The following is a 15,077-nucleotide window of genomic DNA, read 5'->3' on the forward strand; positions in this document are numbered from 1 at the left end:
TAGACAAATACAACAGTAAAAGTTTCATGAAAAAATAGTAAGAAATAAGAAAGTTACAATCTTTTCCTTTGCTTGCATTAGTATATGTCTCACCGATATTCGATCCTCGTCGTTTCGGCGACCGATCGTGTTTCATTCTTGACTGATTTCGAGGGGGATCCCCCCAGTAGTGGGGATAGAATTTTAACATTTACGGTAGAGATCTTTTTAACATTTACGGAGTGAATACTGTAGTCAGCACTCTGCTCGTGGTTGTCCTTGTTTTGCCTTGCACTCGTTTCTACGTCAGCTGTTTGTCGTCCGTTTTCCTGTAAACCTCCGTCGCGCTCCATTCATGCTTCGCTCTTTTCGTTCATCCATCTCACTTTGATTCTATACTAACAGTACCATTCCTTCTCGCCTTTTCTTCCTCCCTAATTCTGTTTAGAGGGTTCATGGTTTAGTTTAATCTAATTTTAATTTAATTTAATTTTACCTCGTTTAGTTCGTTAGAGTTTTGTCGTTGTGATTTGATTTATTTAGAATTAATAAGGGCTTTTTGAATTTGTTTGCCCTCGCGTGAGACAAGGGTAGATCACGGCATCGCCAATCGAGGTTTATTTCGAATTTGAGATTTCGGGATTTTCGTGGAATTCAACTGCTTACGGTTTCCCAGAGTTCTGCTTCCGTCTTGTAGGGGCTTTATTATCTGCATTTGTGATTGGATATATTCGGGATATAGTTTCGATGTTGGGACCTGGTCATATCTAACTTGATGTCGACTGGTTCCTGTTCTGTGTTGTATCGTGTGCACGGTTGCGTTTATTATCGTGTTCTTTGTGATTATTAGAGCTTTGTGGTTTTTCAGTAAATTATCGATGACGTTCAGTATTGATTTTGATTTAGTTAACCCATTCGAGACCGATTGCACACCGTGTGTGCAATTGATTTCCAAGACTATAAGACCGGTTGCACACCAGGTGTGCAACAGTAGTAATGAGTAATTATCAATTATTCTGAATAAAATTGTTATCTAGGTAAAACCTTATATCACCTTATATTACACACATGGAGTTCAATCCGCTCCACGCAATGAAAATATTCTAAGTAATCTAGTTTTTTTTTTATTAAAAATGAATAATATAAAGAGAAAAAGAGCTTCGCTCCTGGGGACCGTGTTCGAAAAAAATCGTCATCTCGAATGGGTTAAGAGGAAGGAGGGTTAAGTAGTCGATTTCGTTAATGAATTAATGATATTTGTTCGCAATTGTGTCCGTCGCCAATTTACCGGGGTTAGGGTAGTTGTGTTGGGACAGGTTTTTTTTGGAGGGTCGCGGTCACGGTCAGAGTCATAATCATGCTTCGTCGCTGCGCTTGGGGTTGTAACCGCTGGTATTTTAACACTTTATCTACCGCTAACCTATTAATCGGCTTTTTGATTTCCAACGTTTATCGACCGCTAGCCTATTTATCGGCTTTTTCATTGCCAACGCTTGTCGACTGCTAGCCTATTAATAGGCTTTTCGATTGCCAACGCTTGTCGAAAAATTGAATTACTGTTACCTTGAATTTATTTTATGAATGTTAGTTTATATGGCCCTTTATTATATAAAATAAATGCAAAATAAAGTATAAATATTAATAAAATTACATTCCTTTGAAACAAAAGGAATAAGCACAATACAATGAATAGCGAAAATTTAGCCGGTACTGTGAGTAAGTGCGCGCGCGACTCAGCCGGTACTTAGTGACTGGCAGCCTCAAAAACGACCGGTCAATAAAATGTTAACTTGAGAATTTCTATTCAGGATTTACAGTTGCTTGGGCCAGGATTAAATTTAGAATTTGTATTATACTCAAGTCGAATCGCGATCGAGGCTCGAAGTTATGATTGTAGGTAACGTTGTGTCAATGTCACAATTTATATTCTGTATTTAGATTGGAGGTTGGAAACTTGTAAATTTGAAACTCCGCCTTAGATTGCGGGGTTTCAATTTTAAGATAGAGACCCGGGTCAGAGATTTGGGTAAATATCAGGACTAACAATAAGTTCAAACCCGGGATCGGGGCTTAATTTCAGTTTAACACGTTCACGCCGGGGCGAATATTTACATTTTTCTTCGTGGGGCGGGGCGACATTGTTACTCCTTCGAAGCTTCGAACGCGCTAAATACGCGCTGCCAACGCTTGTCGAAAAATTGAATTACTGTTACCTTGAATTTATTTTATGAATGTTAGTTTATACGGCCCTTTATTATATAAAATAAATGCAAAATAAAGTATAAATATTAATAAAATTACATTCCTTTGAACCAAAAGGAATAAGCACAATACAATGAATAGCGAAAATTTAGCCGGTACTGGGAGTAAGTGCGCGCGCGACTCAGCCGGTACTTAGTGTCTGGCAGCCTCAAAAATGACCGGTCAATAAAGTGTTAAGCAGAGTAAAAAATGCTTTAAACGAATATAATTATTTGTACTTTTTATTCAAGAACAGAAAAAAAAAACGAAAAAAAGCCAACAGCACGCGGAGAGTTCCCAAGCGGCACCCATCCAAGTACTATCCGCGCCCAACTCAGCTTGACTTCGGTGATCGGACGAGAACCGGTATATCCTGACTAGTATGGCCGTTGGCTGATAACAAATGGTGAAAAATTTGTTTTCCAGTGTATACCCCCTGTACAAAAGTTATTCTTTTTTATTTCCTTTCTAACATAAATAAGAAGAATAATGAAAGAAGAATGGAAACTTTGCTCAATAAATTACTGACAAGGGACCATCCCAAAGTGATAATTTCAGAGATTAATGAAACCTGGATATAATGTAGTTCTCGAAAAAATATTCGACACGTATTTTTTTTTAGCTGCCGATATTCATGTTAAGGAGGTGAAAGTATCCCCTAAAGTGGGGGTGAATATCACATTTTATTGAATATCTCAGGAACCAGTAGAGCTGGAGGGATGGTTTACATTGAAAAGATGTGTATTTTTTAATGCGGAATCCAACTCTGCAAATGAATTTATAAAATTCGCATATATTTAAATAATATATTAAAAAATGACACTTTTTTGTTAATTTGTCTGGTTAAAAGTTGTTGTATCTTCCTGTAATTTTTTATGTGAAAAGTATACTAGTAAGTATAAAATACGGAAAAAATGGAATTTTCATTTTTACCTGCAACCTTTTGTAGTGACAACTGATGCTTGAAATTTCGCTGTACGAGTGGTCTTAACACGTTCACGCCGCACCGGTGCGAATATTTTCGTTACGCTTCGTGGGGCGGAGCGACATTGTTGCTCCTTCGAAACTTCGAACGCGTTAAATACGAGATCAAAACCGTTTTGACATTTCGGAACGCACATTTCTTGCATCAAGTGTAAAGGTAGGTAAAATTATATTTTCTTCTATAGAGGTGGTTAGCACTTTTCATTTTTGAATTTTTCACAGAGAAATCGAAGAAGGTGAAATAGAAAAGAAAAAACGGTCAAGAAAACACGCACATTTTCTACAATCGTTCAAAGCGGCTGTCAGAAAAACAAGAAAACGATGTAACGAATGTTACAAACAATTATCGAAAATACAAGGTAAATTATACGCCGCGAAAGAAAGTAAAAAAGCAAGAACATATTGTAAAAGTTGTAAGGGCCAGCCCGCATTATGTTTAGAATATTTTAAAAAGTTGCAAGCTTATAAATAAATAATTGTTATCAATTTAAAATATTGAATGTTAATGCTTATAATACTCAATTTTTGTTTATAATGTTGACAAAAAATAAAATAAACTTATTTTTTGAAAACCCAACTGTGATGCACGTCGCCCCACGGGACAATTAAGTGTGACCCACCGGTGGGTCACACCGCCCCTCAGAACAGTCAAGCGTGACCCACCGGTGGGTCACCCCGGCGTGAACGTGTTAATCAAAGTCAGATTGATACCTTCGGTGAGAGAATGAAGTTAATTGTAGTTGAACCAGTATCACAACTGAGCTTCCAAATTTTAGGGTTGGAAGGTTCCAAATTTCGGTATTTCGATTTAACCCTTTGAGCTCTATGGACGCATATATGCGTTTAGTGAAAGTCATCCGTGTGGACTAAGACCGCATATACACTACTGCTCAAAAGTATCCAGGCACATGCGAAATATGTATTCGTGTTACATAAAAGTTATTTAAGTATCTGCAACAGAAACTAAACTCGATTTTTATTCTGCAAAAATCAGAATACTTTAACGTTTTTCGATTGATAATTCTCGTTTGGAACTCGTGTCTCGACGGAAAAGAAGCTACAGACGAACTAAACCGAAGCTGTCGAGTGCATAGCGGTACCTCCATTCTTATCTCCATTGAGGGAACCTAAACATTTCATCAACAGTTTACAAACACTTGAAACATATCGAAGAACTCTCTGAATTCGTTCTGCACCATAGAAATGAGACAAATAAGAAATTGAGACTCTTTTTAGCATCGAAAGCATTGTTGGATTCCAGGAGAATTTACAACACTTTATTATAAGAAAACTCGAACAACTTTATTAGGTCGACTAACAATCAGTACTAGACTCTTTCTGAACCTTTTTGTACATTGCGAGGTTTATATACAGGGTAAAAATCGGAGGTGAAATAATGAATTTATAAATAAAAATCGAAATTTCGGTAATGGCGACCTCCACGCGACGCGAGGGAAAGCATGGGGTGCAAACCCATGAGTAATCGAAAGCGAGGAAACGAGTGTTCGGGCCGACCGCGGAATAAAATAAATATGTGCGCGACTAAAACACGATTATTTTTATATATCGCGAGTGAAAATAGTGCAATTTAAGGGTGAAAGTTGCCCTCGAAGAAGGACTTGTGCGAACACGTGGTCGTGCGACATGTCGAAGTTGCGAGAGAAAGTCGCAGAAATTAAATTAATTAATTAATAATGTGAATGTCATTAGGGATTTAGAGTGCGGGAAAGGGCGAATGAGGCATACTGAATGTACGCGGTGATTAGTTTTGGCTATTTTCGTATTTTCATGATTTGATAGTAAATAAATAATGGCGTCGGTCGAGCATGCTTCGATATATCGTACGAACACGTGGGTATCTCCGCGCGAGGGAAAGCGTAGAGCGTAAAGGCCGGTTCGAAAACATCCAACATGGCGGAGGAAGGATCGCCGCAAGCGCATGGAGAGCGGCCCTTAGGGACGAGGCCTAAGGGTGAAGCGGAGGCACGCGGCAACAAGCAAGATGGCGGAGACATGGCGCGTTTTTCAAATGGTAAGCGGATAGGTTGAAGCAAGAAGACAGTGAGGAGGGGAAGAGGAAGAGGCAAGACGACACGGAACGAAGTGAAGGAAGGAAGTAATTAATTAATAAATAAATGAAGTGAATAAGATTAATAATAATAATAATAATAATATTAATTAATTAATAATTAACGAATAAATTATTTATAAATAGTGAAGTGATTAGTAGATAAATAAATAAATAAATAATAAATAATTAATAAATAATAAATAATTAACAGATAGGCAATTAATTCGGTGTAGTGTTGGGAAAGTGTTATAGGAATGTAGTGAAGTGCTGGAAGTGTTGCGGGTACAGGGGAATATACGTGACCACGTGCGCGAGTGCAGAGGAACAGTGCAAAGCGGGTAAATGGTGGAAAAGTGTTGGAAGAACTGCAGAAAACGTCCAGCACCCTGGAAATTCCGAACTCACAACGATGGTGGAGCAAAGGGGTCGCATTGAGAATATCCAGCGTGACGAAGGAAGGAACGCTGCAAGCACTTGGAGAGCGGCCCTAAAGGGTGAAGTGAAAGGATGCGGCAGTAAGCAAGACGGCGGAGGCATGGCGCGCTTTTCAAACGGCAAGAGGAGGGGAAGAAGCGAGAAGACAGCGAGAGGGAGAAGAGGAAGAGCAGGAGTGGAAGAAGCGGAGAAACAAATATAGACACGACCGATCAAACGACTCAAACCCGCAAGGGAGGAAATCGGTGTCAGCCTGGTCATAGCACCATTAGGGGGAACACAACGGGGACCGATGGAGCGGGGGAGAGGAGGGAGAGAGGTCAAATCGAACCGAGCACCCTTTCGATCAACTGTTGATTCAGCAAGGAACCCAGTCGTCAGCCTGGTCATGACACCATTAGGGGGCGACAACGGGGACCGAGTGGAATCGACATGAGAGAGGAAGGAGAAATTTTACCAAGAGCAATGGGCTCATGTAGCGTTGTGGAAGAAGACTGGGGCGAAATAAGAAACGCGGGGGAACCGGTTAACGACGATAACGGAAAGGGTTTAAAGGGTGTAAGGGCGAGGGAAACAGCGGGAGGGAAAGCGACGCGCGAAACTTAAATACAAAGCGATCGCGGAGCGAAATATTAACGGCGAATAGGCAGTAAGGGATGAATTTTACGGGGAGAAAGTAAACGTAACGAAGCGACGCACGGAATCGAAACGTAAACGACTGCGGAGTGAAACACTAGCGGTAAATGCGTGGCGGTAGGAAAATAAGCGAAACTCCACAATATTAGACATTAATATAATTTATCTTTTATTCAAATAATACAGCGCAAGATGCAAGTAACACGAATCAAAGCATAATATGAATATTAATGCAAATATAGCCAGGATAAGGAATAGCTGAGACGAGGTTAATACCGATAGTAGCGAAAGAAACAATGGTAATAATGCGTGTACCGGGGACAGGGGGTGTGGTCGAAAACTTCAACTTTTCATGAACAGGAACCCATGTGCTAAATAATACAGGACATAGAGATGATAAGATAGGATATACTTAGAGAGAGAGAGAGGGGGGGGGGGGGGGGGGGCCGAAATTTCGAAACTTAGAGAGCGGAACAGACAATTAGAAAGAGTGATAAATTTAGAGTTAAGCATAGGAAAGCATATTATGATACTTAGGTGGGAAATGGTGGGGAGAGGTCGCGGTTTTGCCGTATGTTCGAGCCCACTGGGAGGCGGTGCCGAGGGGGCGTTACAAGGTCAGCTGGAGGTCAGTGCATTTTGCCCGGGAGCCTCCCCTAGATCTTAACGCTCGGGCCAAGACCCTTTGGTTGAGAGCATCCATTCCTCACACATGGAACACACGCACGAGGGGTGGGGTGGGGTGGGGGGAAAGTTCCTCACCATGTACACATGACACATTATGCGCGATGAGTAATTCAAAGAAAAGAATCAGTTATTGCAAGATGTATTATTGTGATCGCACAACACGTATTACCGAACATATTAAATTTACTTTATTTATTTTGATGAGTCGAAAAATTTATCTTTACGACACGAATTACTTTTAATCATGTTACCGATATCGCGCGATTTGTTTGTTCACGACCAGGGTCAACCGTCACGCTTGCACCCGTCGCTCTCGCATCTGAGCGCGCGCTATTATCGCGCTCTGATTGGTCAGTGTTTTTCATTAATAATTCAAAAACTAAGCTTTAACCAGCATTTTGGTAAAGGAAAAACTTGTTCAGAATCACCCCAGCTACCACCCCCTAAAATTATGCCCACCAGTAGCCGAACACCCTGTATACTATTGCTGGAGATAGGTTGAGGTAGGGACGGTGGTCAAGGGACAGTGTGACTTAGGACGGGTGGGAGGTCCAGGATGAGTAAGGAGTAGAAATCGGTTCGATTAGTGTGTTTGTTGGGGATGAGTCTGCAGTGTTTGCTATCTTATTTGTTTGGACGCGTTGGTCATCCAACAGCGTTCCCATTAGATATCATACTTCGGGACAGGAATTTTACTTCCGCACTTTCATTGTATAATTTGTACTTGAAAATTGATTCTATTACGTTATGATACCTCAAAAAAGATAATAATAGTGTAGGATTAGTATTTTTTAGAAATAAGCCTTTATTAAAGAACACGATAAAACAGTGAACAAAAAGTACACGAAAAATTACAATAATACACACACGCACGAGAAACCAAACGTACAAAAGTCCAAAAATCCGTAAATCGTGAACCGTAAATCGTGAGCCATAAATCGTAAGTCGTAACCGTAATCGTAATCGTATTCGTATTCGTACTTGCACACTCGCTCGTATCACGTTAGTCTTATTCTAACGCTTGCACCGCAGACACACCCATATTCACGCGATGATCGAACATTCTCGATTTCGGTATTCGAACGATTCGCGAATCTTCGGTTATTCGAAGCCTCGCGATCGTTTCTTAACGTTCGACGTGTTTCTCTTCTCTCTCACACACTTATAAACGCACGTACACGGGACGATACGCGCGCCGGCAACGAATTTACTCGAAGGGCTGTTTATGTTTTCGTTCTCGAATTTTCGCAGTACGTTCGCGGCACGACCGTTGCCACTGTCCTACAATAGTTATTAAAAATGATATAATAGCCCCTAAATACCTTCCGTACAAAGTTCAACTATGTTTTATGTAACAAAAGCAAGTGTCCGGATACTTTTGAGCGGTAGTGTACGAGGTGCGATCATTACGTTCCGGGATTGTGTCCGCTGTGCCCAAACGAATGACACGATTGGCATGCGCTCGCAGAACATAAGAATAACAATCTTCGAGACATATGACACGAAGTTTGGAAGCAATATCTTCATTGAATCCTGTGTTATATATGTTTATGGTAGCATACGCACGTTCTCCTTTGCGAAATCACAATGGACTCCAAATTGGAACAAAGGGACATAAAAAAAAAGAAACATGGAAAATTGTCGTCCTTCCTCATCCTCCGTATTCATCAGATTTGGAACCCTGTTATTTCTTTTTGTTTCCCAAAATGAAATTAAAGCTCAAGGGTCGTCGATTTGACACGGTGGACGAGATTCAACGCGAATCGCAGCAGGTGCTTGACACGCTTCGACAAGAAGACTTCTAGGAAGCTTTCCAAAAATGGCAGAGGCGCTGGGATCGGTGTATAGCTGCCCAAGGGGTGTACTTTGAAGGGGATAGTAGCCAAATTTGAAACAGTTGACTTTATCTGAATATAAGTGACCAATCCCGGAACTTAATGATCGCACCTCGTATGTGTTTTCTCTAAGTCATCAGTGTGGACTAAAGGCGCATATATGCATTTGCCAATTTTTTCGATCAATATGCAGCCACTTTCGTATAAAATTAATGCAGGAGCATTTATTAATAATTTGCCTTCCTCAGGTAGTGGTCGGGCACCATTAGGGTCATAAAAATCTCCGGAAATTTCCGAAATCAATCAGATTTCAAAATAATTACCTGCTATAATTAACTGTCATCTTTTTTCAACTCAAAGCACTCAAAACAACTCAGTCAATAGTATCGTTTTGTGAATGAAGAATCTCACGGTCGCACTCGCGTCAACAATGATAGTGCCGTATATAATTTGTTTCATTATTTTTTATTCGTGACCCCCTACAAAATGTCAAATCTTGAAAAATATTTTACAAAGGACAACAGTGAAATAGAATATAGTGATTCACTATCATCAGACAGTGAATCAGAAGAATCAATCGATGAAAGAAGAACAAATAGAAAACGGCCCAGGAAATTAAGTACATCATCGGAAGAGGAAAATTCAAAAGGGGGCGAAAATATCGAAATCTCTCACCAAGATGGGACATTCTGGCCAAAAGGAACAAAACTCCTGTGCTACATATCTTTGACGACCACAATTCAGAAGTGAAGGTAAATCTAAATTCCCAACCAACACCCTTAAACGCATTTCAAGTGATGTTTCCGAAGGAATTAGTTTTTTTTATTATATATTGTAGGAGACTAGATCGCAACAGCAAAAAGCAGTAAGAGTTCTTGCTTCGAGTCAAAGCGGTTAAAATCGCTGAAAAAGCCAAAACACGCAGTGAGTGAATGACCGGAAAGATAAGCATTGCACGCGGTGCACAGTGGTGAAATACGGCGAAAACGTGGACAAAAGTCAAAAAATGAAAATCGCAATTCTTGAAATCCATTTAGTGGAACTAGTTTATAAGGAATCTATGCATACTGCTCTCACAGTTTTAATGATTTTATTATTATCGTTTCGAAGATATGAGCCATTAAAGTTGAACATTTTTTAAAATCAATTTTCTGCGGGTAAAGTTTAACTTAATGCTGTTCATCATTTTTTAAATATTATGTTTATTCACTATTATCGACTTTTTATATGATACTTTAGTATTATAATAATGCAAATCGCACAACAAAATGATTATTTTTAACACTGATATGGAAAGAGATATAAACCATAAACATACTTAATGTTTATGGAAGGAAAAAGTTGTGATCTTCACCTCGGTTCACCTACCAAATAGGCTTAAATGAAAGCTGGAAGCTTCCCGAACAAGGATCTGTAATGATATCTTGCGGTAATTTGCAGTCTTCTGAGTTATTTACATTTTTGTGCATACGCGCACCCTATTAGCGCGTGCGGCAACAGTAATTCTGGACGCTCTACGGTCAACGAAGTTTAACATAATACTTCTTAATTATTATTTAACTATTGTGTTCATCCACGTTTATTGGAATTTTTTATATTTTAGTCTAATAATTATGTAGGTTCCACATCAAAATGTTTATCTTTAACACTGATATAAACTGAAAAATGAGATATAAACTATAAACGTACTTAATGTTTATGTAAGGTAAAACTTGTGAATTCCACCTCGGTTTACCTACCAAGTAGACTTAAATGAAAGCTGGAAGCTTCCTGAAGAAGAATCTGTAACGATATCTTGCGGTAATTTGCGGTCTTCTAAGTTATTCACATTTTTGTTCACTTGTGCGCCTTAGTATCATATGCGATAACAGCGGTTTCAGATGTTTTTCAAATATGTCGTTGCTGACCTTTGCGAAAGGTCTTGTTTTGTAGGTAAGATTTTAATATCTTCATCCATATATATATTACATATTAGATATTTAAAGTTTATTCAACAGTTTAAAGAATAAAAATTTATTTACAATTTCTGATATTAAAAAATGAATTTGTTAATGAAAAAAATTTTATTGTGATAGTTCAAACATTCAAGATTAAAAAGCAGAAAGATTTAATTAACTTCGATAAATAGTTTCCGAGATAAAAATTCGTACGTACTAGTTAACTAACCGTATTAGTTAACTAACAAATAAAAATTCGATTTTTAACACAAAAAATTAATTTATAACACTAATATAATCACCTTATCGAAAAACATTTGAATAATTTATCTCAGAATCGAAGATATTAGTTTTGTCCACATTTTCGCCGTTTTTCGCCACTGTGCGGTGTGTGAAACGATTGTCACCCAAAACGTAAACAAGTGTTACAGGTACATGACCTGGGAAGAGTGCGACAATAGAATAAAACAAAGTAAGAGCGAAAAGTTCATCCACCTCGAAGTATAGAATGAAATAGGAGTAGGGAAGTTCTACGTTATATATTAAGATAAGTTATGATAAACAACCAGATGGATATTTATGCAATGTGTGCAATACAAAAAATACAAAACGTATGCCGGACTGAAGCAGCATCAAAGAAGGGCACTAGAATACAATGCAGCAGATGTCGAACTAATCACCAAAACGTAAAATACAGCTCGGCTGCAAAACACTGACGGCGAAATACAAGCAATAGTTAATATTGAAGCCACCATACCAAACAGGTTATCACTACTTAATAAAGACATAATCAAAATTCGATCGAACTTTACCGGGCGCTCAATGGATGGCATTAAAAAATTACGACAACAACCACAATATAAACAATATTTGGCAAAGGAAATAAAAAACCAAAAAAACAAAAAATCATAGAGAAATCTACCCAATATCACCTAAAATAATTCTAAAAAAAAAAATAGAAAATAGTACAAATACAAACCTCAGATTTACCTTTTGTTGATACCTTGGAACGCATACCCAGCGAACAGCAATCCAGTGTGTCTCGCTCTTCTCAATCTGCTGAAACAATAGCAAATGCTGAAAAAACATACAACCTCATTGCGCGAGATCCAAAACGAAACAACAAAGAAAATGAAGAACATAATTTACGAAATCCTAAATAATTTTGAAACAACACAAATAATGAGTATGATTGATTAATATATAGAAGAAATAGCTCAGAAAAAACCAACCTTACATGCAAGTAAGGAGTGAGGCGAACCAGCGAATATGCACGCCTACAAAAGCTGTTGCGGATAGAGCTAGTCAAACGAGGCATTTCAGAGCATAAAATGAGAATTTAAAAGTATACAGACGATTCAACGAAATTAGCGGGGTTTTCGGGAGGGACTGGTCAAGAGCAGCAGGCACGGCGAGTCCCATGTCTCGAAGCCCTATGTGCATGGGGAAACCTGTGGCCGTATTCGTCGAGCATCATGAGTGTTTCGGCATGAAAAACATCACCGTATCACCGGGGGTAACCAATCCGCCCGGGAGTGGTGGTGCTCACCAAAACACCGAGGGCCACTTCGCACGAGAGAGGTGAGAACCCGGACAGGGGCAAGCTAGCTTGCCCCGTGCTCCGGCTGGCTGTCTACGGGATTGGTCGCACTCGAAGACGATAAATAACTAATTTTCTAAGAAATGTACACGTGTGTGGTGCACGTGGCAAGTGGCACGTGGCACATGCTCTGAAATTCCAAGTAAAACGCAAATTAGTAAGTGTTTGATCTAACGCGGAATGTCGGTAAACCCTGGTGCGCACTTCGGCAGAAAAGAAAGACATTCCTCGGCGATGTCTCCTGACGCGTAATTTCTAGAAACGCGTACAAAGGTGCGGACCGCTCCGTTTGATGGCGGATACCGGCAAGTGCCAATGCGACATCGGCAAAGGGTCGCAAAGGACGGGCGGCATCGCGAGGTTCGGCGGTTTGGTCGTAGAGGGGTGGCCGCGAAACAAAGAGCGACGGAGGGCACGTGGCAGATTTCGGAGAAATCGGCGTGGTTGCCAGGAGACATTGTAGGGGAATGAAACATATAAAATGAGCGAGGGCACCGGGACCCACACTTCACTTCATATTTGTCATAGCGCAGAGACACTTTCGTTGCTTGAACAAATTTTTCGTCTACCTGATTGTAATACATTCGTTGATATCGTTAAATTGTCAAATTGCCTTTCCGTCTAACACTCGCTGCGGGACTTGATTGTAATACATTTGTTATGCGTTAACTGAAATACATTTGTGCGTTTTTCCCCGTCGTGAAATTAAATTATTTGTGATACAAAGGCTAGATGCACGAAATCCCACGCAGGTAGCTGACCACTATTAACCGGATCATCGTTGGAGCCCCCTGAAGCATCAGGTATGGAAACATTCACAAACTATTATAAAGAACTATTTACAATGAAAAAATTAAACCTAAAACCGAACAATACTGCATACGAACCCAAAATAGAAATTAGCAACCCTATTTCTGGCACTGAGTTACGCAAAGAATTATTAAAACTCAAAGAATCTGCCCCCGAAATAGACGGAATAAAAAGAGAACATCTACGAGGCATGTCGCGTCTGGACTTATTAGCCCCGCTGAGCATCATCTGGGGCGCTAAACATTACCACATATATTACGCAAGAACCCTCTTACCAAAATCAGGAATAATGGATCCCAAACAATGGAGTACAATTACAGTCTTCAGCAGAATCCTTCGACTTTTACATAAAATAGTAGTAGCCCGTTTAGAGAATGAAGTTCAACTGGAATACAGTCAACGAGGTTTTGTAAAAACAGACGGAATTATGGCAAAAAGGACAACAATCCAAATAGTAATACGAACAATGAGAAGTGCCGGTAAACCATTCATTATACTTTTGTGGCGGACCGCGCGAACATTCGCTATGCGGCGCGAGCATGAAGAACATTCGCGAGGCCGCATGCCGGAACATTCGCGACGAGACGCGTGAGTTATGTGACCACTTGCAGTCCGGCCTTATCGCCACCGGCGGGATGAGGCCCCGCCATAGACGAAACAAAAGATAAGAGCCGTGGGTACCATCGCCTCGGCGACGAGGCACTGATTCATTCTTAATTAAGCCTGTGGCCTGTACGAAAGGACAAAAATTAAAAGAAACGTGTTTACTTCAAAGTATTGTGCATTTATTTTAAAAACCATTCGACCATCCATTAACATAACTCGTGCAAGAACATTCGCGTCGAGGCGCGCGCGAGAACGTTCGCAATGAAGAACTTTCGCGAAAAACAGTTGCCTATAAAAATCGGCCGGCTCGCGGGTCAATCGATCAGTTGTCGTCCAGCCCACACTCTAAGCTTCGCCTCATCTACATGCGTTCGCTAATTTGTACAGAGTTCCATTTTATACTTTATACTTTATAGTTATAGTCAATAGTTCCTAGTTGTTAGTCAATAGTTTATATATAGCTAGTCTGTAAAATAGTTAAGTGTTAATTTTAATAAATTAGTTTAAGTCAACATCGCGTATTTAACCCACGCAACTGCTTCACTTTCAGTAGACCTCGCAAGAGCTTTTGACCGCGTCTCTATAGTTTCAATAGTAAATGCATTGTGTAAACGGTGCGTAGGCAGTCATACCATAGATTATATTATACACACATATCGAGAAATCATTACAACTTTGGAATGCCATGGAAAAAGATCAGTCCCGATAAGTATCAACCGAGAAGTAAAATAAGGCGACCCAATGTCCGGCTTTTTATTCAACTTAATTATAGACGAATTATTAAAAGAACTATCCACTAAAGAGGACTTTAAGATTGGAAAACGCAATATTACCACACTAACGTTCGCGGATGATATGTATTGTTTTTTTGGCGCCCAGTCCTGCAATCATGCAGAGTCATATTAGAGTCATAGAAGAATTCTTTTCCATACATGGGTTCAAAGTAAATATCAGCACAGGTTCGGTGTTTCAATTCATATCTGTACCAAAAGACTAGCAATAATGACAAATTCTTTGATAAAAATCAATAATAACTCCGTATCAATTTTTAACGTTGCCTCACAGATGAAGTATCTCGGATACCAATACACATATACTGGAGTCATCTCATCTACCCCAGCAAAACTTGAAAATATGCTCAATCGACTAAGAAAATCGCCGCTAAAACCTTGGCAGAAGTTAACTGTACTGTACGATATCTAATACCCAGATTACACCACAGATTTCAGTCAATGGACACAACAAAGAAGTTGCAG

General features: G+C 39.7%; 1 protein-coding gene and 1 pseudogene across 10 annotated transcripts in view; both read right to left on the reverse strand.

Annotated features, from left to right (window-relative positions):
* Window positions 1–15,077, reverse strand: part of LOC143265851 (uncharacterized) — a 129,499-nt gene that overhangs the window by 23,297 nt on the left and 91,125 nt on the right. For 4 of the 10 annotated variants that reach the window (XM_076540192.1, XM_076540158.1, XM_076540153.1 and 1 more), the window contains exon 2: window positions 11,785–11,861. In XM_076540192.1, coding sequence (XP_076396307.1) covers window positions 11,785–11,820 — 36 coding nt within the window. In that variant the 5' untranslated portion in view covers window positions 11,821–11,861. Of the gene's footprint in view, window positions 1–11,784; window positions 11,865–15,077 lie in introns of all 10 variants that reach the window. The other 6 variants (XM_076540168.1, XM_076540154.1, XM_076540181.1 and 3 more) reach the window with 3 other exon arrangements.
* Window positions 2,495–2,614, reverse strand: LOC143264027 (5S ribosomal RNA; annotated as a pseudogene).

This window comes from Megachile rotundata, chromosome 2 (assembly GCF_050947335.1).
Source record: "Megachile rotundata isolate GNS110a chromosome 2, iyMegRotu1, whole genome shotgun sequence".
Lineage (NCBI taxonomy): Eukaryota > Metazoa > Arthropoda > Insecta > Hymenoptera > Megachilidae > Megachile > Megachile rotundata.